The sequence below is a fragment of the Schistocerca piceifrons genome, chromosome 3 (assembly GCF_021461385.2).
Source record: "Schistocerca piceifrons isolate TAMUIC-IGC-003096 chromosome 3, iqSchPice1.1, whole genome shotgun sequence".
In the NCBI taxonomy this organism is placed as follows: Eukaryota; Metazoa; Arthropoda; class Insecta; order Orthoptera; family Acrididae; genus Schistocerca; species Schistocerca piceifrons.
In genome coordinates, this window is record NC_060140.1 from 613,109,655 (window position 1) to 613,132,263 (window position 22,609).

The 22,609-nt window shown below is 38.5% G+C and overlaps 1 protein-coding gene across 6 annotated transcripts in view; it reads left to right on the top strand.

The window, feature by feature from the left end:
- The window catches only part of LOC124788247 (neurexin-4), a 545,350-nt gene that overhangs the window by 280,460 nt on the left and 242,281 nt on the right, over window positions 1-22,609 (top strand). For all 6 annotated transcript variants that reach the window (XR_007016075.1, XM_047255435.1, XM_047255434.1 and 3 more), the window contains exons 12-15: window positions 4,154-4,458; window positions 14,202-14,306; window positions 14,391-14,523; window positions 19,867-20,097. Coding sequence is in view for 5 of the 6 variants with exons in the window: in XM_047255435.1 (XP_047111391.1) it covers window positions 4,154-4,458; window positions 14,202-14,306; window positions 14,391-14,523; window positions 19,867-20,097 (774 nt within the window). In the remaining variant the exon portion in view is untranslated. The remainder of the gene's footprint in view (window positions 1-4,153; window positions 4,459-14,201; window positions 14,307-14,390; window positions 14,524-19,866; window positions 20,098-22,609) is intronic.

The following is a 22,609-nucleotide window of genomic DNA, read 5'->3' on the forward strand; positions in this document are numbered from 1 at the left end:
ATGTATGGGATGCCATAGGTACATAACGTGATCTAACCTCTAAGATTAATCATCAGTGAAATCGACTCACTCACATATTTTCTGGTAGAACATCTGGTGTGCAAGCTACACTGCCTGGTTGTTCACATGGAGTCTTATGTTAAAGATTCCACATATAATCTCTCTGTTTACAAATGTGCTTGTACCCGAAATCATTAACATGTAACAGGAATGAATACTGTTAGACATTTGTGACTTAGTGCTGTCATGCTTGTCAAAATATTTCAGTTGGCAGGGTAAATTCTATGAGTAGGAGTAGGCAGATGGGGTGGCAATGGATTCCCCACCTCCCTTCTGTAGCAGCTGATGTGTTCTTTTGAAGCCTTTGAACAAATAGCTCCAAGTTCCACACTGCTACACTCGTAGACCCATTCTTCCCACCCATCTGTATTCAGAACGATGGAAATGTTACTTTAGGAAATGTCACTCACATTGGTATATGACTTTTACCTCTGAGTCCAAATCAGAAAACTTTTGCAGAAGAAATCACATCTGCTGAGAGGAAGGTGGGCTGTAAGGGGAAGGTGAAATGTAAAGTGGTTGTTAGAAGTACATAAATGACATGTTCTTTGTAAAGCAACACGGAAACAGAACTAGGGGAGTTCCATCAGCACCTCAGCAGCCTACATAAAAACATACGATTCATTCTGGAAATGGACGATAACAGCACAGTTCCATTCCTGAATGTACAAGTATATAGAACACTTAGCAGCAAACTACAACATAACTTGTATAGAAAACTATGCATGCTAACAGATATTTTCATGCGGAGTTGCACAATAATCCAGCACAGAAGAATTCTGTGTTGTGTATTGTGATATTTTGAGCTCTCAAGAAAAATGATACTGATAACCTCTAACACACTAACAAGCTCTAGACAGTATTCCATATGAATGGATACACCAATAAAAACATGCATTAATCTAGACAACCAGCAAAACAAAACTGATAACAGTAAAGGACAACAATCCTTGTTGCTTGCTTGCCTTATGTGAGAAGCATACATGACCACAGTGGCTGCATGCTGCACCACAGAGGAATTACACTACCAGAGTGGCTACAAAAAGATCCACATATATTACGGCCCATAGGTTCTATCCATGCTGCAGTCATTTATGAATTTCAATGTACATACAGTGGTATCTGTATTGGTGAAACCAAGAGACTGATTCAGAGCATGAAAGGTATGTATGACTGGGGCAACATAGAAAATCAGCAATAGCCAATTGCCAGCTGGACTTTCATTTTGCAAGAAGCCTTTTGCTTCCTCAGCAACAATTTATGTGATGGTTAAAAATGAGAAAGGCCATTGAGATAATGAAATATCCCAACAACATCAACAAGGAGAATGGCTACAAACTGCAGTATACCTAACTGCCATTGTTCACAGCCCAATGGACCTAGTGTGTCCATCAGCCGGCAGGTCCTCAGGAACCAAGCTCAACAGTATAAGTAAATAATCACAAAAGAACTGCCATGCAGTTAAAAGTCTTGTGGTAGAAAAGTGTTACCCCTGTGTACAAGCTTCAAATTTGCTATTGCCTGCCAATCCCTCGTTGGAGTAACATAGGCAATAGCCTTATGTGTAAGCACCCCTACACAAGTGCCTTGACTTTGGACTGTACAATAACACTCCAAAATGTGATGTTGGTAGTCACTTGACAACTGAAACTGGATGGTAATTGGGAAGACCATCTCAGAATCGAGTTTAGTCACTGTGAAGAGAACACTGCAAAGATGATCAAAATGTCAGTTTTATAGTTTCACTGTTTGTAGTTTTACTGGTTAACAGTGATGAAGCCTAATAACCAGACTCTTTTTATTCAAACATAACTGCTACTTATCCACCTGTAGTATAGTGTGATCTTCAAACAGTGGTGATTGATGCATGCTGAGGCACGGACGAGGATTGCGTTGTTGACGATTCCAAGTGAAGTTGCGGTACGCGCACGTGTGTGCCTTACACTTGAAGAAAGCATATATCTTGCAAATTAAGATTCTCACTTCCTTTTGTGGAATGTATCACTAACCACCATATCAGCAATGACAGCTCACAACAAATGGAACAAAAATTCCTTAAACAACTCGCTAGATAACATTTAATGCTCACATTAGCTACAGCATTCAGAGCAGAGCATTCAGAACACTACTGAACTCTCATTGGCTGTTGGAGAATGTGTGACATAGATGCACAGAACAAACTCAACCCCTATTGTTTGCTGAACAAATTTTCATGGAGTTTTCACAGGTAATTTCTGCATAACTTGAGGCAATTAATAGACTTTATTTTATCAAAATCAGATACAAATGAAAAATAAAAATAAAGTAAAAAATTAAAATAAAAAAATCATAATTTAAAATTCTGGGGGTCTGCTTAGCTTAGTAATTTGGATGTTTATCTTAGTGACAGCATAATACATCAAAGAACCAACAGATGGTGCTGCTAGTTTTGTAGTACACCAAAGAACCAATAGATGCACAGTTAGTTCTTTGTTTTTTGCCCCCCTCAGGGACAGGAGTGTTCTCAGAAATTCACATCAGTGATTTAATTAAGTGCCACAATCTCATCATTGTGAATGCAAACTAAGATTGGATTTACTTTACTAGGATATATGAATTTAGTGATGTCTGTTTGTGCATTATAAACTTGAAGATATTGCTTCTTTTGATAAGTTTCTTTCATATTTGACTTTTTGGCTGTAGAAAATTAATTTAGACAAAGTGATCATGTAAGGGTCCTCTTTTACCAACTGAGGTACAGCATACTAAAAAGCAATGCTATGCAAATGCCCTTTTTAACTTCCATTGCAAAGGATGGGGATATAGCTAATATTTAAGTATGGTTTGATAGTACTTCATGCATTCTGTGCCCTCCTTGCCCCCAAATCCCCAGTCTCCTCCCATATGTCACACTACTGGAAGATGAGGTTGCTGTATTCATTGTTATCCAATATAAGACAGAGAAACAATGAAAAATACCTTTATGGCTCTGCTGCCGAGAACCGTATCATCAATTATAATTGTTTCTCCTCCACATATCAAATTATCTGTGGCATTAAACTAAACATAAGTGTGGCAAAACATGAGTAGTCACAACACGTCACAGTCATACTTAAATGGTGGCCACTGCATTCTCTGACAGATCTCACCTCAGTCTTGCTGCACTAGATGATCAAATCAGGTTTTGGTTCCATTGCTGATACCACAATGGGCCAACCCTGAACACTTGATACTATGGGTTTTGGTAACATGACCTATAAATTCTATCTATTCTTCTGTTTCTTAAAAGTGTAGAAACATTAAATACATTTTATGGTTCTAGAGTACAAAAGAGGCTGCAGATAGAAAAATTAGGGGAGAAAATCCACCTTACTTGAATGTGTGTTACCTGAAGGCAGTCATGTTATCCATTTCAAACTCTGACTGAATTGGCAGGTGCTATACCCATTTGTGCAGAGAAGCTATTCACATATATGACCATATTAACATTTTTACACGTAAGATATGAAGCCTAAAAGTAAAGGTATCTGGATGTTACATCTCAGCATATAAACAAAACTCAAGCGTAAAAAGACCAAAAATCATTTCATGCATTATTAGAACTTTCATCTGCAGTTACAACATTGGTTTGGTGATATTTAAAGCCTATCTTAGTTCAGTAGCTCTAATCAGTGATGGAAAGTCTACTGATGTGAAAGTAGGCAAAACAGATTATGCAGTGGCTGTTCACCATACATACAGTACTTCAAGCATTAAGAACAGTACTATAATTTTTAAATTATGGCTATAGGTTAATACTACCCTGAAATCCCTAATCTAGGTTCAGAATCAGTTGCTAATCTATCAAAGGGATCAGATCTAATCCAGATCTGGTCATCATGACTTCATTTTTCTACAGTTGTCCTAAATCCTGCCATATGGATGGTATGACTTTTTCCATATATTCACTATGAACTACTTGCCTGATTTTTGTCCTGCTGAGATAGTGCTCCATCAACTTACCATTAGCAAGATATTCAGGTGTAAAAGAACATTTGTGGGCAGAATCTCTTCAAAATTTTAACTATTAATTCCTTTAATCTGTAATTTATCGTGTATGCATTATTTTTTACAGGTCTGGCATCTCACAATAACTTTGTGGGGAGTTTGAAATATGTTTTCTTTAATGAAATTTCAATTCTCTATGAACTGAAGAAAGGAAATCCAAAAGTTCATTACATTGGTGTTCTGGAGCCAGAATTTGAAGAAACAAAGGTTGAAGTTATACCATTGACTCTTCCATTCCCATCAGCTCATATTAAGTGGTATTTAAATGATACTGACACTTTGTCACTGAAATTTGACTTCAAAAGCAGCCAGCCAACTGGAGTTCTTGCTGTGTCCAATATTACAACACCATCTGGTCATGGATACTGGGAGGTATTCAAACAAAAGTAACTTTTATCTATAAATTTGAGACTGTAATTATAACAAAAAGAAGATAAAGTGAGGTGAAGATTGGACCTAGTTAAAATGCAGTGCCAGCACACTGCAGCCATCTAGGACAATGTAGCTGTATAAGTGTGAGAGGTCTGTTCAAAAAATTCCAGAACTTTGTCCACAAAATTTTTATGCACTTACCTCTTACTTACTGTGCATGGTCTCCTTCAAAATACTCTCCTCCACTATTGATACAGTGCTACCAGCATCGTTTTCACTTTCAAAAGCAGTCTCGATACACCTCTTGCTGTATCACATGAAAAACTGTCTACGAATTTTCCTTTATCTCGTCTACTGTTGTCAATCTTCATTTTTTCAACAGGGTTTTCAGCTTTGGAAATAAAATAAAATGTCCACAAGTGCCAGGTCTGGAGAGCACAGAGGATAAGGCAGCACAGTTATTTCACTTTTTTGCAATATTCATGTACCAACAGGGATGAATGTGCAGCTGCATTATCATGATGCAAGAGCCAGGAATTGTCTCACCGCATTTCAGGTCATTTCCTTCTCACATTTTCTCACAGGCATTCCAACACATCTCAATAGTACCATCGATTAACAGTTTGTCACTGTGGCATCAATTCATGATGAACTAATCCTACAAAGTCAAAGAAAGCTATCAGTATGGCTTTGACATCTGTCCTGATCTTGTGAGCTTTTCCTGGTCTTGGAGAACCTTTCTCAATGCATGGTGAAGATTGAACCTTGGTCTCAGAATCATAACCATAGACCCACAGCTCATCACCATTTATGATTCTTGTAAGCAAAATCTTGTTCTTGTTTGCACGATCCAAAACCTCTTCACAGATTTCAACGCAAAGGCCTTTTTGGTCTTGACTCATGCGCTTTAGGACAAACATGGCGGCAACATGATGCTTTCTAAGATGCTGTGTCAGGATTTCATGACATGTTACATTCTTCTGCAATCTCTCAGTCAGTCAGTCTTCAACTGGTACCCAGAATTTTGTTTATGTTCCTGACACAAGCGTCATCTGTAGACGTCGAATGGCATCCTGAATGAGGGTCATCTTTAACGTCTGTCCGGCCATTTCTAAACCATGTCAACCACTCATAACACCGAGTACGGCTTAAGCACTCATCACTGTAGGCTTCCTGCATAATTTGGTGTGACTCTATGAAGGTTTTCTTGAGTTTTATGCAAAATTCAATGCAGACACATTGCTCCTCTAACTCTGCCATCTTGAAATTCACAAGCTGTGCGACACTATGATCTACTCGGTGCAGCACTGAACAATAAATAATAGACATATGGCAATGAAACTTCTGGCAGTTATATATTAAACATAGGTTTGCGCAGGGATGCCACCACCATTTTGCTCCAACATACCATTGGTTTGAATTTATGAAAGTTACAAAACTTTTTGAACAGACCTCGTATGTATACTCCATATTTTTGAACAAGGGTTCATCCAAAATCTAACATTTTCAGTCTTGTTAATGTGTCAGTTGATGACTCAATGCCTCAACACTCTGATGATTTATTACCTTTACTCCTTGAAGATAATATAGAATTCCTGCATGCTTTCTTCTAGATATTTTTTCTTGTTTTACAGTTTTCATAGGTAAAAGCCAAGTCATAAGGTCACTCTAAAAGGCAACAAATAATTACTTGACTAAATAGACAATACATTAGCTAACAAGTCACTCTTCAACAGAACATACAAACAGACAACATTTTTAACTGTAAAAGATTTAAAAGGAAGACATGAATAATATTAGATGCAATAGAAGGTGAGTTGTGTGCATATTTGAGAAAGGATGGAAAAGAATTAGGAAAGAGACTACTCACTAATGATAAGCCAATATGGATCCTGAATGAACAGTGTTGGTGCATGAATACTATAGCTTTTTTATTGAAACCTTCATTCGGCAAGAGCACAATGAAGAAAACGGTGATTACCAGTGTCAACTTCTTAAATGCTCATCTTAAGGTGTGGAAGTTGTTGTAAAAATCACAAATTAGAAATACTTTAGAATACAACAGTGTCACAAGAATAATTATGCATAAGCTGTTGGGAGAACATACCAGGTTACAAACATGCAGTTCCTGCATCAAGAGAATAGGTAAGACACTTCGTCATTTCTGTGTTAACATGCTGAAGGAAGTGTCCACTGGAGAACACAATAGAATAAAATTATATGGATATGATCCAAAGCCAATGGAACGAAGCTATGTGCAATAAAATCCCAGTTACAGCATACCTTACAATTGTATTTAAAAACTGGGTAAGTGAAACATACTGTATAAACATCATTGTAGCAAGCTGAATGTGACATAAGTCAAGTCATCTTGCCTGGCCACAGTGTCAGATAAAATTGACAAGGTCAAGGCAGCAAACAGACTGACTGCCATTGTGTACACGGGTTCACAGTTTAGTGGAGATACCACCAGGTGGCAGTGCAGCATAATAAAGTAGAAATATAATGTAACACAATAATTAAAATGAGGAAAACACTACACAGTAATTTAAAAAACAAATAATGAATTATTGAAGAAACTTCAGAAATTTGGCTTATTGTCACAGGAATTTGCACACACATATAAAAACTCAAAAAGATTTTTTGACATGTTGCAAGTACTTTATATGTGCTCCCCTACTGATTCTGGCGATGTCAAGCTGATAATTAATCCAGTTCTTCCCATGTTCAGTGAAACATGTCCCTATCAATCAGATCAAAAACACTGTTGATGCAAGTTCATAGTCCTGGTAGGTTTGTTGGTAGAGAAGGCATAAACACTGAATCTTTAACACAACCCCACACAAAAAATCACATGGGTTTAGGATGGGAGAGAATAGAGGCTATGACATGAATAGCTGATCATCAATTCCACAATATCTGATCCGTTGGCTTCTCAATTTCCCATTTAGGAATTCACAAACAACCTGGTTGGAAGTGGGTCAAGCACTTTCCTGTTGGTACATGAAGTCCACACTGTCAGTCTCCAATAGTGGCATGAGCCAATTTTCCAGCACGTCCAGATACGCATGTCCTGTAATGGTCTTTTTGCAGAAGGAAAAGGTACCATAAACTTTAAACTGTGAGACTGCACAGAACATATTAACTTTTGGTGAACCTCAAATTTGCTGCATGACTGATGGGGTTTCTGTTCCCCAGATTCACAAGCGTGCCTGTTCACTATGCCATTCACAAAAAATGTTGCTTTGTCGATGAAGATGAGTGTCTCATAAAACCCATTCTCTTCTATAAGCTGTTGCAACTGTGTGGAAAATTCAAAGTATCTGACTTTGTCATCAAGAGTCAGGGCTTGTAACAATTGCAAGCAGTAAGGCTTCAGTTTCAGTCAGTTCCCTAAGATCTTTCAAACAGTTGGTTGTGGTATGTTCAGCTCCCTGCTTGACAGCTTCTATGGACTGTGTGTGAAACATACGCACAGGAAGTCAATCGCTCTTCACTCGCTATAGGCTGACCTGTTCATTTCCTTTTATAGAGGCATCTTGAAGCTTAAACTGTGCATACCATTGCCAAATGGAGTTGGCAGTTGGTGGAGCTGTGTTGAACTACATTTTGAAGTTTCTTTGCTGTGTTATGGCAGACTGACGTGAAGGCGTTTTGAGCATAACATACGCTTTCTCTGCAATTCCCACCATCTAGCCTAACTGATTATTGCTACACTCTTGTGGCAGAAATCTGAAGTGTGGCTGCAACAATACAAAACTTTTTATGTTTGTCAATAGAGTGTTGAGTTCTGTGACAAATTGTCAATGAATGTACTTGCAGTGCATTTTAAAATCACCTCAGTCACTTATAATGACCTTGTATATACAACATTTACATAGTTTGTAGTAAAGGTATAAAAGATTATAAATAGAAGTAATAGTTAATATAGACATGTGGTTTCTAGAATGTATAATATGTAGACCTTTGTCCGAGTTGAAAATTTGACCAAATGCTAAACTGCAATGCAAAGTCAGTGCTATTACACATGTCAGCCATAGAACAGGTAATGGTATATGATTTGGCACCATGAGCTCAGGCTATGTTTCCAGTCACCCACAGATTTAATGAAAGCAGCACAGGGCCGACATTGATGCTAGATGCCTAGGTTCCAAACAAAATGCTTATTAGTTAATGGCATGTGAGACATGTAGACCTATGTCTATGGCATAGGCTAGGGCACATAGTAAACTGTGATATGGCATGTGTTACTATATATAAATAGCCATCATGCTGGATGACATGGCAACATTAGATTAGTCAGTGCCTAACCTTATGCTAAATGCCTAGAGTAACAATTGTTAAGCAGTTACAAATGCTACATTTAATTACCTAATGACACGTAGTATGTATGTACCAGAGTGCAGATATCATCATAAGTATGATGTCTAAGTGTGCCTGAGGTTACTTTAATGGGTGCTTCTGCATTCAAGTTTACAGATGGCCCTCTCCATGCTATGTCAGGTAATTACAGAGCTGGTGCCAACTCTGATTTGTAGCTTAGTGATGAGTGTTTTAGTGCTACTTGTATTAAATTAGAGGATCAATTTCACTCTAATACATTTGTCTTTTAATCATAAGTGATTTTTGTAAATAATTTAGGAGTAAGTTAACACATACACACATACCCTTCAACACACTTACACCTGCATGTCTACATTGCACTCATTGAATACACTGTAGGGACTGTACTTCTGCAGCTTGACTCATGTGAGTGTTTGTGTGGGTGATGCATCTCCAGTGATGAGAATTCCCTTGCCCAGTATGCTCAAGGTCTCACTAAGGCTTTCACTGACAAGCACTGTCCCCCAGACTTAGTCCATAGACAGATTTCCCATGTCATATCCTCTCACACCCATAATCCTCCCACCACCCTCAAGAACTAGCTACAAAGGAACACTTCCCTCATCACTCAATGTCATCCTGGCCTGGACCATCTGAACAGTATCCTTCGCCAGGGGTTCGACTATTTATCTTCATACCCGGAAATGAGAAATATCTTATCCACAATCATTCCCACCTCTCCCAAAATGATACTTCTCTGCCAACACAATATCCTGGTACATCCTTATGCCAAAACCCGCCTACAAGCCCTTGTCATGTGGGTCATACCTCCGTGGAATACTCAGATGTGAAACTGTCCAATACACCCACCCAGCACGCCTTTCTCTAGTCCCTTCTACATCTACATCTATATGCATACTTCACAAGCCACAATATGGTGCATGGCAGAGAGTACCTTGTACCACTACTACTCATTTCCTTTCCCATTCCACTCGCATATGGAGTGAGGGAAAAATGACTGTTTATATGCTTCCATGCAAGCCCTAATTTCTCTTGTCTTACCTTATCTTCATGGTTGTTAGCCGAAGTGTACATCCCAGACTCTTAAGCAGTGCTCAAGAATGGATGATGCTAGAGTTCTATAGCTTGCCTCCTTCACAGATAAATCAGACTTTGCTAAAATTCGTTCAGTAAACCAAAATCAGTCATTCACCTCCCCTATTACTGTTCGTACATGCTTGTTCCATTTCACATCACTTCACAACATTATGCCTAGATATTTAATCAATGTGATGGTGTTAAAGCAGCATGCTACTAATGTAGTATTCAACCACATTGGGATTGTCTTTCCTGCTCATCTGCATTAACTACATTTTTCTACATTTAGAGTAGGCTGCCATTCATCACAGCAACTAGAAATCTTGTCTAAGTCATCTTGTATCCTCCTGCTGTCACTCAAAAATGACACCTTCCCACATACCACAGCATCATTAGCAAACAGCTGTAGACTTGCTGCTCACCCTGCCCATCAGATCATTTATGAATACAGAGGACAAGGACGGTCTTATCACACTTCTCTGGAGCACCCCTGTCTTTGATGAACACTCACCATTGAAGACAAAATACTAGGTCATTACTTGAGAACTCTTTGAGCCACTCACATATATGCAACATAATCTGCATGCCGGGAACTTCGTTAATAGTCTGCAGTGTGGTACCACGTCAAATGATTTCCTGAAATCAAGTAATACGGAATATGGCTGTTGCCCTTTATCCAGAATTCACAAAAAAGATTCACCCTGATCTGGTAATTTATTTTTTTCAGCTCTTTCAGTTGTTTCTCTAACCCAGGGATATCTATTACTATTTTCTGCATAAAGGTGTCTGTGCATCAGTCAAACTATGTTAGGTTTGAATGATCCTCCTGCATGAATGATTTCTTCAATGTGAAATTTAAAACTTCAGCTTTCATTTTGCAGACCAGTTGATGAGTGACTGGATGGAAGCCCTTGACCCCCTTGGGTGATTTTACAGAGGACCAGAATTTTCTCACGTTCTTGATGACATCTTACACTAAGGTACTTTGGTGAAAGTTATTGTATGCTTCACATGTTGATCTTTTTGCAGACGCATGAATTTATACTATTGCCTGTCTCCATTTGCACATTCTTCTTTGAACTGAGAGTGCAGCAGTCTCTGCTTCATCAGCACTTTCTAAATTTTGTTATTAAACCACAGTCGGCCTTTTTCATCCTTATCCCACTTATTCAGCACTACTTGTCAAGAGCACAATTTATAGTCACTTTAAACTTTGCCCATGATTCCCCTGTGTCCATCACATTGGAACAAGTCCATTCATTGTCTTAGTGGGATTCTAAAACTGCATATTTGTTCATTTTTTCAAAAATACTCTTCTGGTTTTTTTTTGGATTTATTAACTTATGTAACCATCACAGCTATGATGACATCCTAATCATTCCCCTGTCTCTATACTGACACTGTCAGTAAAGTCAGGCCTTCTTGTAACTGAAAGCCCATCACTTGGTTATTGTGTCCCATCAAAGGCAGGGCCATCTGTGAAAGCAGTCATGTCATACACCAGCTCTGAAGTTATTTCTGCACAGCATTTTATGGAGTTACGACAACCAACCAGCTGTTCACACATAGGAATGAGTGTCAGCAAACTGTAGCCAAGAGCAGAGTTGACCACCCAGTGGTAGAACATGCTGCTGAGCACAATCAATAGCCACTTTACAAACAGTTTCATTTGGATCATTTTCCCTAACAACAGCTTCTCTGAACAACATTGCTGGAAGTTGTCTGTGCAACAGATCCATCATTCCCATAATCCTTATGGCCTAGATATTTGCAAGTCCCTGCCCCATGCTCACATCCACCCTGCTGCAGAATTCTTAATTTCACTCATCCTGCACCCACAACCTCTTCCCAGCAATCTGCTTTTCCTGTGCTCTGTCATCCCCTTTCCAGTCTACTCCTCCACATTATTGTCAGCGTACATTGCACATACTCACAGTTAATGATGATCCTACCACATTCTTCTCCCACGCACCTCTGCCTCTATCCCCTGCATTTCTGTGCTGTGCATCTGCTACTACAGGGGATCCTAGATGTCAGCCAACTTTATCCATGCCTCCCTTCTATTCCCAGCCTCCTTTTTCATCCACTTTACTCCACTTGACACAATCCCTCACCTGTGAAGGATTCATCCAAAAGGTTGCAAAGTATTTAATTCATGTGCCTGTCAGTGAGCTTTATTCAAAAGTTACTTACATTTTACCATGACTTTCCATTACCATATGTAAATCTTGATTAAGCAGATTGCATGCCTTCATTTCAAATACACTGAAGAGCCAAAGACACTGGCACACCTGCTTAATATCATGTAGCGCCCCCCCCCTCCCCCCCTCATGAACACGCAGAAGTGCAGCAACACAATGTGGCATGGACTCACGAAGATCTCTTCTGAACAGCACATTGCAAAACATCCCAGATATGCTCAATAATGCTCATGTCTGGGGAGTTTGGTGATCACTGAAAGTGCTTAAACTCAGAAGAGTGTCCCTGGAGCCACTCTGTAGCAGATCTGGTCGTTTGTGGTGTTGCATTGTCCTGCTCGAATTGGCCACATCTGTTGGAATGCACAGTGGACATGAATGGATGCAGGTGATCAGACAGGGTGCTTACATGTGTGTCAGCTGTCAGAATCATATCTAGATGTGTCAGGGGTCCCATATCACTCCAACTGCACACTCCCCACACCATTACAGAGCTTCCATCAACTTGAACAGTCCCATGCTGACATGCAGGGTCCATGGATTCATGAGGTTGTCTCCATACCCGTACATGTCCATCTGCTTGATACAATTTGAAACAAGACTTTTCTGACCAGGCAACATGTTTCCAGTCATCAACAGTCCAGTGTCAGTGTTGATGAGCACAGGCGTGGCATAAAGGTTTATGTCGGGCAGTCATCAAGGGTACACAAGTGGATCTTCAGCTCCAAAAGCCCATATTGATGATGTTTCATTGAATGGTTTTTCACACTGACACTTGCTGATGGCCCAGCATTGAAATCTGCATCAATTTGCAGAAGGTTTGCTTTTCTGTCACACTGAACAATTCTTCTCAATTGTCATTGGTCCCGTTCTTGCAGGATCTTTTGCCGGTTGCAGCAGTGTTAGAGATTTGATGTTTTACCGGATTCCTGATATTTGCGGAATATTCGTGAACTGGTCATGCAGGAAAATTCCCAATTCATCACTACCTCAGAGATGCTGTGTCCATTGCTCGAGCACCAACTACAACAGCATATTTAAGCTCACTTAAATCTTGATAATCAGCCATTGCAGCAGCAGTAACCAATCTAACAACTATGACGGGCACTTTTTGTCTTATATAGGCATTGCCAACTGCAGTGTCATATTCTGTCTGTCTACATATCTCTGTATTTGAATAAGCATGCCTCTACCAGTTTCTTTGCCACTTCGGTGTATGTTATAGAACTTGATTGAAACCTATCACTATTTTGAGTGACATAATTTCTGGAGACCATGTGATAGTCATCTTATTTCAGTACATTTTTACATCTTGCCTGTTGTAGATGCTTACATATATACGTTTTAATGCTATATTTATCCAAATCTCTTGAAAAAATGGTGTTTTAAGGGAATTTTTTCCTGTTTCGTAATAACAGTTGATCTCTTGCTTTTTCCCATGACTGTTAAAACTCATAATCCAATAATTTATAAAATCATACAGTAGTTTTATTTAAATATGATGTCCACCAACAGAGGCACAAATGGCTTTAACATAAATTATATTTTCTGGAGAAATCTTTTGCTCCCTTACTGTGCTGCCATCCCTCTGTATTTACAAATTGACTTCTATTATGTGACTTTAACACATAATATTTTTTTATTGAATCATCCTTGACTTCACACCTATACAAGAGCCTTCTTCTTGTCCCTTGGCACTGAACTAGTCATTTGCACTTGCTGGTAAGAATCACATTCCTGCACAAAGTGTTTTTTTGTTGTGGAATTCAGAATGTCAATAAATTATCTTTTTTACTGGAAACTTCATCTACAGAATGAATGAAAATAAGTAATTTTCCTTTGTAGTTACAGTTTGTTTATGTTATGCTATTTGTATATGAAAATGAGTCTTTAAAATTTCATTTATTGTCGGTAAGTGGGGTTGACAGGCAAGTTACAACTCTATGTATTTACCTTATATTAGTAGTAATTAAAAGAAATAGATAAGAAATATGTTTCTAGCCACACTGAAGAAGAATGAGCTCATAAAACACGTGAATCAACATACTTCACTAATAATATTAGAAAACAGAAGTTGCATAAATTCTGAATAAGGTAATGACATTGTTTTCTTTCTTGTATCAGCTTAAACTGGTAAATGATGATGTTCGATTTGTACTAAGGGACCTGTCCAGAAATTTTACACACCAATCAGCAGTCAAATATGTTGCCCATGTAAACTGGCATCATGTGAGTAATAATGTATTATTGCTGTATTTTAATAATTACAAAAATATTTTTGAAAAATTTCTCACATATTTCTTTTATTTATAGATTGATATAAATTATAAGAAAGGTTACTTAAACCTCACTGTTGATTACCTACATAACTCATATCAGCTGATAAAAAGGAGTTTTAGATTTGAGAAGAACTTAACAATAGGAACTGGAATAAAACTTAATCAAGGTAAGTAGCTTGGACCATCTTTTTCAGTAAATCTAAAATATTTCGTTCACTGAGTTTTAAATCTGTTGCTAACAGAATTGCAGGTTAACTTTAGTCATTAAATGTCTGTCAATCAAATATCTGTAAAGAAATAGATTTCCAAACAAAATCACAATTGTATAAATAGCATGACTGGGGAAGCAGTCAGGTGGGTACTTATGTTGTCTGCAAGAACAGAAATGATGTGCTTCATTAATATTGTCTGGAGACACTGTAAAGTAAAACCAAGCATTGACTAAAAAATTTATTTGTTGTTGTGGCATTTTAGTTTGCAACAAAATACAGTTACAAACAGATAAACTGCTGTTCTTCTGAGGTGGACACGTGAATTAACATTTACAATTTTGGCCTGTGTATAGCAGCATCATAGAAGCTCTCTAAACTTTAAATTCCATCTAAGCAGGACTCGAAAGGTGCAGTGCCACTGACTGACTGTTGTGTCATTATCAGCTGATAGGCAAAACTGGATACAGTATGTGGTCAGCACATCACTCTCCTGGTTGTCGTCAGTTTTCGTAACTGGAGCCACTACTTCTTTATCAAGTAGCTCATCAGTTAACTTCACAATGGCTGAGTGCACCTCACTTGCCAATAGTGCTCAGCTGACCCAGATGGTCACCCATCCAAGTGCTAGCCAAGTCTGACACCACTTAACTTTGGTGATCTGAAGGGAACCAGTGTTACCACTGTGGCAAGGCCGTTGGCCATCACAGAACTTGCTGATGGAATAACTGTGTCAATAAATTGTTTTTAAATACAATATCTAATATAAAACAAAAGGAAATCCAGAATGGAATAATGACAATATTATGAAAATGGTAGATTGGTACTCACCACATGGTGAAGATCTTGCGCTGCAAACAGTCACAACAAAAAGATTGCTAAGCATGTGAATTTTTGACCCGTAGGTCTTCCTCTAAAGTAGACAAAAAACAAACACACACTTAAAGTATAATTCACACACACATGACCACTATCTCTGGCCACCAATGCCAGCCTCAGTGGCCAGAGGCAGTGGTCATGTGTGTGTGAGTTGTGCTTGCATGAATGTGTGTGTGTTGTCTAATTTAGAAGGCCTTTTGGCCAACAGCTCCCATGTGGAGCAGTCTTTTTGTCATGTCTATCTACAGCTCACTGATTCCACTATATGGTAAGTAGCAATCTTTCTTTTTCTTAATATTGCCAGTATGTAATATGTGTTCTGTAGGCACTGTCATTTGCTATTAAGCATTAAAAAATCTGATCTGTTTCTGTCAGTGGAGCTTAACAGACAAACTGTTGGTGGTGTAACAACTAGTCATCATATGCTTGCCTGAGACCTTGCTGTGGCAGGGAGGCTTGTGCACATCAGTGATATGTGTGGATATATAATAGGTGCAACCATTTAAGAGAGCTATCTGTGGAGAGGCTGGACTAACATATGGTACCTGGAGAAGTGCAGAAGCTTTTTAAACACTTGCAAGGGTGACAGTCTGGATGAGTGACTAATCTGAATGACATGCAACATTATTGTATGTCTTAATGATAATGGCATCAACATGGGTAAAATATTCCAGATGGAAAAATTCTCAGTTCAGATCTCCAGGCTGGGACGACTCAGGATGATGTTGCCATCAGGAAAACCAAACTGGTGTTCTACAGGCTGGAGGGTTGGATGTTTGATACCTTCAGTTGGTGTGTAGCTTGGAGATTTAGAAGACAGAGATGTATAAATTGATGTTAAATATAGTGGCAGTTATGGAAATGTGATGTCAGAAAGAACAGGACTTCTGACCAGGTCAGAAAAGGTTTATAAACACAAAATTAAATATGGATAATGCAAGAATTTTATAATGAATAAGAAAAAGAGGGAAAAATAGCAGAAAATGTGGACTGGTGAAAGGAATGAAAAGGGAAGTTGCCTGGTAGAATTTTCGATAAAGCATAATTTAATCAATGCTAATATTTAATTTAACAATCATGAAAGAAGACTGTATTCATGGAAGAGACCTGGAGGCAATGGAAGGATTCAAATAGATTATATGATTGTAAGATAGAGATTTCAAAACCAGTCTTAAATTGCACAACATTTTCAGGGGCAGATGTTGGCTCTGACCCTAATGTATTACTTATTAATTGAAGATTAAAATTCAGGAAATTACAGAAAGGTAGGAAAACATGGGAATCAAATCCAGAAAAGTGAAAGAACCAAATATTGCTGAGAGTTTCAATGGAACCATTAGATGGTTGACTGAAAAACATGAAAGGAAAACAATAGAAGTCAAAAGGGTAGATTTGAAAGATGAAATAGTTAAGGAAACCAAGCATCAAATAGGCAAAAGACAAGGCCCAATAGAAATTCTTGGATAACACATGGGGCACTGAATTCAAGTCATGAAAGGGGAAAGTATAAAATTGCAGGAAATGATGATGCATGCAAAGGGCAATAAACATATCTAAAAATGAGACAGATAGAAAGTGCAAAATGGCAAAGCAATTATGGATAGAGGAGAAACACAAAACTGTAAAATGACCATATCGTAACAAGAATAGACCGCTACTCACCATATAGTGGAAATGTTGAGTCGCAGGTACGCACAACAAAAAATTGCCTCTTTGTTGGAGCTATCTGTGACAATATAAAGTAATTGGATAGATAAAAACCTACTCAGCAAGCAGTGGCAGGAGAACACATGTTTAACAATAGGTTTTAGGTATCTAAGCTTTCAGAGCCAGTGGTTCCCTCTTCTGGCAGAAGGGTTGAAGAGAAAGGACAAGAATCAGTCTTTCCTTTTCATCCCAACAAGTAAGGTTCCCCTGACCCAGAGTTCTGGGTGACTTTTCCAAACTCTACCCCTTTTCCTAAACCTCTCCAGTCCTTTTCCTTCACCTCTCTTCCCTTCCCTTCAACCATTCTGCTGGATGAAGGAGCCACTGGCTCCAAAAGCTTGCATATCTAAAACCTTTTTTTATGTGTATGTTCTCCTGCTGCTGCTTCATGAGTAGATTTTTTATCTATCCAATTACTTTAGAATCTATCCTTTTATAATACTGTCATTAATTCATCCTGGATTTTCCAAAGCTGTAAAATCATGCTTGTCTGTGGCTAAGATAAATGTCACTTATGAAAAAATTAAAGAGACATTTGAAGGAAAGAGAAGCACTTGTATAATTATTAAGAACTCAGATGGTAAGCCAGTACTAAGCAAAGAATGAAAGGCTGAAAGATAGAACAACATGTACAGGGCAAATGAACTACTGGACAGGGAAAATGATCTAGAAGCCTACGTTACAGAAAGTGAAGAGGAAGTAGAAGAATATGAGAGGGGAGATATGATACTGCAAGAAGAATTTGACAGTGTTCTGGAAAACCTAAGTTGGGAGAATAAGCAGTGACAAAACTATTCCACCTGGTATGCAAGACGTATGAGACAGCAGAGTACCTTCAGACTTCAAGAAGGAGATGACTTCCTATTCCAAGGAAGGCAGGTGCTGGTACATATTAGTATTACTGAAGATTAGTTTGGGTTTCAAAAAAATATAGGAACAGACAAGGGACCCTATGATTTACCTTAGAAGACAGCCTGAAGAAAGGCAAACTTACTTTTAAAGCATTTGTAGATCTGACATTGTTGATTGGAGTACTTTCTTTAAAGTTTTGAAGATAGCTGAGATAAAATACAGTGAAGAAAGGGCCATTTACAACTTGAAAGAAAACTGCAGTTATAAGAATCATAGGACATCTAAGGGAAGCAATAATTGAGAAGACTAGGTTGTAACCTATCCTCTCTATCTTTCAAATGGAAAGGCAGTTAAATTTAAGCAGAAGAAATTAAAACTCTTGAGATTTGCAGATGATACTGTAATTCTATCAAAGGCTAAAAAGAAATTGGAAGATGAGTTGATTAAGGTGATCAGTCTCTTGAAAAGTGGTTATTTGATGTATATTAATAAAAGTGAAACAAGTGTAATTGAATATGGTTGAGTAAAATTGGTTGATGTTGAGGGAATTAAATTAGGAAATGAAACTCTAAAAGTAGTAGATGCATTTCATTTTTTGGACAGGAAAATGAGTGAGAATGGCTGTAGTAAAGAGGATATTAGATGCAAACTGGTGATATATGTCTGTATGTGTAATAAACATTTTGAATAACTAATGGGGAGGTACTGAATAAAACTGCAGATAAAAGAAGTTTATGGCAGAAACTGACTAAAAGAAGGAATTGATTGGTAGGACACATTGAGGCATCAAAGAATCACCAATTTTGTAATGGAATGAAGTATAATTGATGAATATTATAGATGAAGACAAAGGCCTGACTACAGTAAGCAGTTTCAAAATGGTATAGGTAGCAGGTCTTATGCAGAGGTGAAGAGTCTCGCACAGGATACATTAACTTGCACAGTGACACCAAATCAGTCTTCAGGTTGAATAACACAAAAACAGTGTTCACCACATTGCAAATAGATACTAGCGGATCTAGTTAAAAATATTTTGCTGATACTCTACTAACTAGCAAACAGTAAATAGTGGTGACATGTCAATATGTACCAGTAACATTATGAGATCCTTAAAGAAAAGTAGGATGACAATTTTTTCATAGAAAAAGTGTGCACGACACTTTTACCTTTTAGCTCCCCGAGGTATACTGTACAATATGAGAGATGCACACATTGTACTAGATTTCCATTCCATTGAAATAAAATGTTGTCTTTTATAAGAAATAGTGTGTCTCTGGTAAGCATGGTTGTTCTTAATGGATAATATCATTTAAATTTGAAGTAATACCGAAGCAAAGTGTTATTTGGGCAGCGATGTCTGAACTGTGAACCAATGTACAAAACTTTTTGAAATGTTTAAAACATTTGGGGTTCTAGAAGAGGTTTTATTCGGACTTCTTACAAAAGTCTGTCTCAATACATTACCTATATTATGAGAATCATATATCTTGCAAGACAATGTCAAGTAAAGAAAAGAAAGCAGTGTTAGTTATTCTTATTTGCTACCATATCCTTAATATTTTTCCACATACAAGCAGCCCTTGTAGAGTGACAGAAGCCACTGCATTTCAGTGATGCTGAAATATTAACTAAATGTGTTTAGGAGAATTACTTCTGTGGCCAAGATACATGATTGAATATACTTTTGATGTTGCAAAATGTAAATGAAATACCAGTACTTTCTTTTGAATTACATGTATATATGGACAAATAGTTGGTGAAGTACATTATGCTCATGTAAATAATAACATGCTGCACAATAAAGTGTGTATATGTATATTCTATTATTCATCCAATTGTAATGCACTATCTATCTTCCACCAGGCTTGGTTGGATGTGTGCGACTTATGATGGTGAATGGGGAATCAATTGAACCACGCTATGTTGTCCGCTCAAAACATGCAGTGGGAGATGTTTCTATAGATAATTGTCAATTAGTTGATCCATGCAAGAGACCAAATGCTTGTGAACATGGAGGACGATGCTCTGTTAAAGATGATCACATTCTGTGTGACTGCAGTGATACAGGATACATTGGGAAAAACTGTCATTTTGGTAAAAAATTGATGGATACTTCTGTATTTCCTAGAATTATGTTGACACAATCATCTTAAAATTTCTGTAGATTATTATTTTATTATCTTTCGGATTTATGTAGTATTTTTTAATTACATGTAACATTGCAAACTAATATACATATGTTGAGATGATAATAGCCGGCCAGAGTGGCCGTGCGGTTCTAGGCACTACAGTCTGGAACCAAGCGAGCGCTACGGTCGCAGGTTCGAATCCTGCCTCGGGCATGGATGTGTGTGATGTCCTTAGGTTAGTTAGGTTTAATTAGTTCTATGTTCTAGGCGACTGATGACCTCAGAAGTTAAGTTGCATAGTGCTCAGAGCCATCTGAACCATTTTTTTATGATGATAATGAGCCATTTTAAGAATAGAAAAGACTTATGTTTCTGTTCGTTGATTATTGCTATTATATTCAGAAGTGTATGATGACATACAGTGACAGAAAAATGAATAGCAGTTGACTGAGGAAAACTTTGCTTTAATTGATTTTCAGACTGGCAGAGAAAGTAATGTACACCATTTACACACTCATATGTGGAAAAATCTGTACACCTTCTGTAGTGGAAACACTTTTCCCACCAATCCTTCCAACCAAATCCCACCACTGAACCTTGCCTCTACCAGTTCATTCCCCATCCAGCCTTGCCCATCTGCCACTACCACTTAATCAACTCCGTGTTACGTTCCAGGAATTCCTTACCTCCAACTTGGCCTCATCCTCCTTTCCCAGGTCCCTTCCCAGAACTACAAATCTTGCAGTGGAGGAAAGGACAGCCATCAAGAGCCCTCCTACAGATAAAACTTCCACAATTGTCATGATGAATGACAGTGATTACCTGGCATAAGACATCTGTCAACAGTCTGACTCCTCCACCTACAAAGACTATCACAGTGATTTCATCCAGATGTCGAGCATTCCTTGCTATCCCTACTCAAATCCTTAATCCCATCCCAAATCTCTTCTCTGAGTTCATGTCCCTTCTTATCTCGATAACCTTCTGCAAACCCACCTTGTAAATCCTTCCCAAAATCCATAAGCCTAACTATCTTGAACACTCCATTGTAGCTGGTTACTATGCTTACACCAAAAGAATTTCAGCTCTTATCAGTCAACACCTCTAACCAATAGCATGTAGTGTATCCTCCCATTTTAAAGACACAAACTGCCTCCTTCACTGAATATGCAGCATCCTGACCGCATGATCTGCTTGTCACTGTTTACACCACCTCCGCATATACCAGCATCCCCCATTCCCATGATCTTGCCACTAGTGAAGACATCCTCACCTTCTGTTCAAACCACTGCCTCATTCTGTAAGCATATAGTTAGCTACATCCTCACAGATAACTACACCTCCATTGAGGGGAAGATACACATATACACAAAAAATCTACAGCGTGGCAATGGGCATTTGTATAGCATCTTATGCCAACCTGTTTGTGGGCTGGTTAGAGGAAACCTACCTAACCACCTAAAACCCCAGACTCCTTGTCTGGTTCAGATCCACTGATGATATCTTCATGATCTGGAGTGAGAGCCAATATACTCTATTCTCATTCCTCTACAGCCTCAACACCTTTTTTCTCATCCTTTTCACCTGGACTTCCTCAGCCCAGTGTGCCACATTCTTGGAAGGTGATCCCCACATCTTGGATGGCTCCATCCATGCTTTTGTCCTTATGAAGCCCATTAACAGTAACTAGTACCTGCATTTTAGTAGCTTTCATCCTTTTCGCACAAAAAAATCACTCCCACATAGTCTGGACACTTGTAGACCTACATTTGCAATACTGAGAAATCTCTTGCTCAATATGCTGAAGATCTTACTAAGACCTTTACAGACATGCACAATTTCCCAAACTTAATGTATAGACAGTTTTCCTAAGCCACCCTCCCCAAGAACTAACACCTACGTCATCAGCCAATATCTTTCTTGAATCACATAACTGAATCACAGCCTTTGTCAAGGAATAGACTGTTTGTCATCATGCCTGAAAATAAGGATCACCTTATCCATAATCCTTCCACCAAAATCCTACTGCCCACCCTAATATCCTACTCCATCCTTATGCTCCACCCACACGCAACTCCTTGCCATGTGGGTCATACTCTTGTGAAAGACCCAGGTGCAAGACCTGTCATACTTCCACCCAGCACATCCTACCCCAGTTCACTCACAGGCTTATCCTATCCTGTCAGAGGCAGTACCACTTTTGAAACCAGTCATGTAATATATCAGCTCTGCTGCAATTTTTGCACAGCTTCTTCATGGGAATGATCACCATCCAGCTATCCATCTGACTGAATGGCAATCATAAAAACCATGAGCAAGAACACAGTTGACCATTCATTGGTGAAACGTGCTGCTGGGCATAGTGTGCTTGATTTCAGTGGCTTCTCAGAACCTTTGCTGTCTTGATCGAAAATCCCCAACATCAGTAGATGGAGGTTGTCCTTGCATCACATCCTTCAATCCCAAAATCCTCCTGG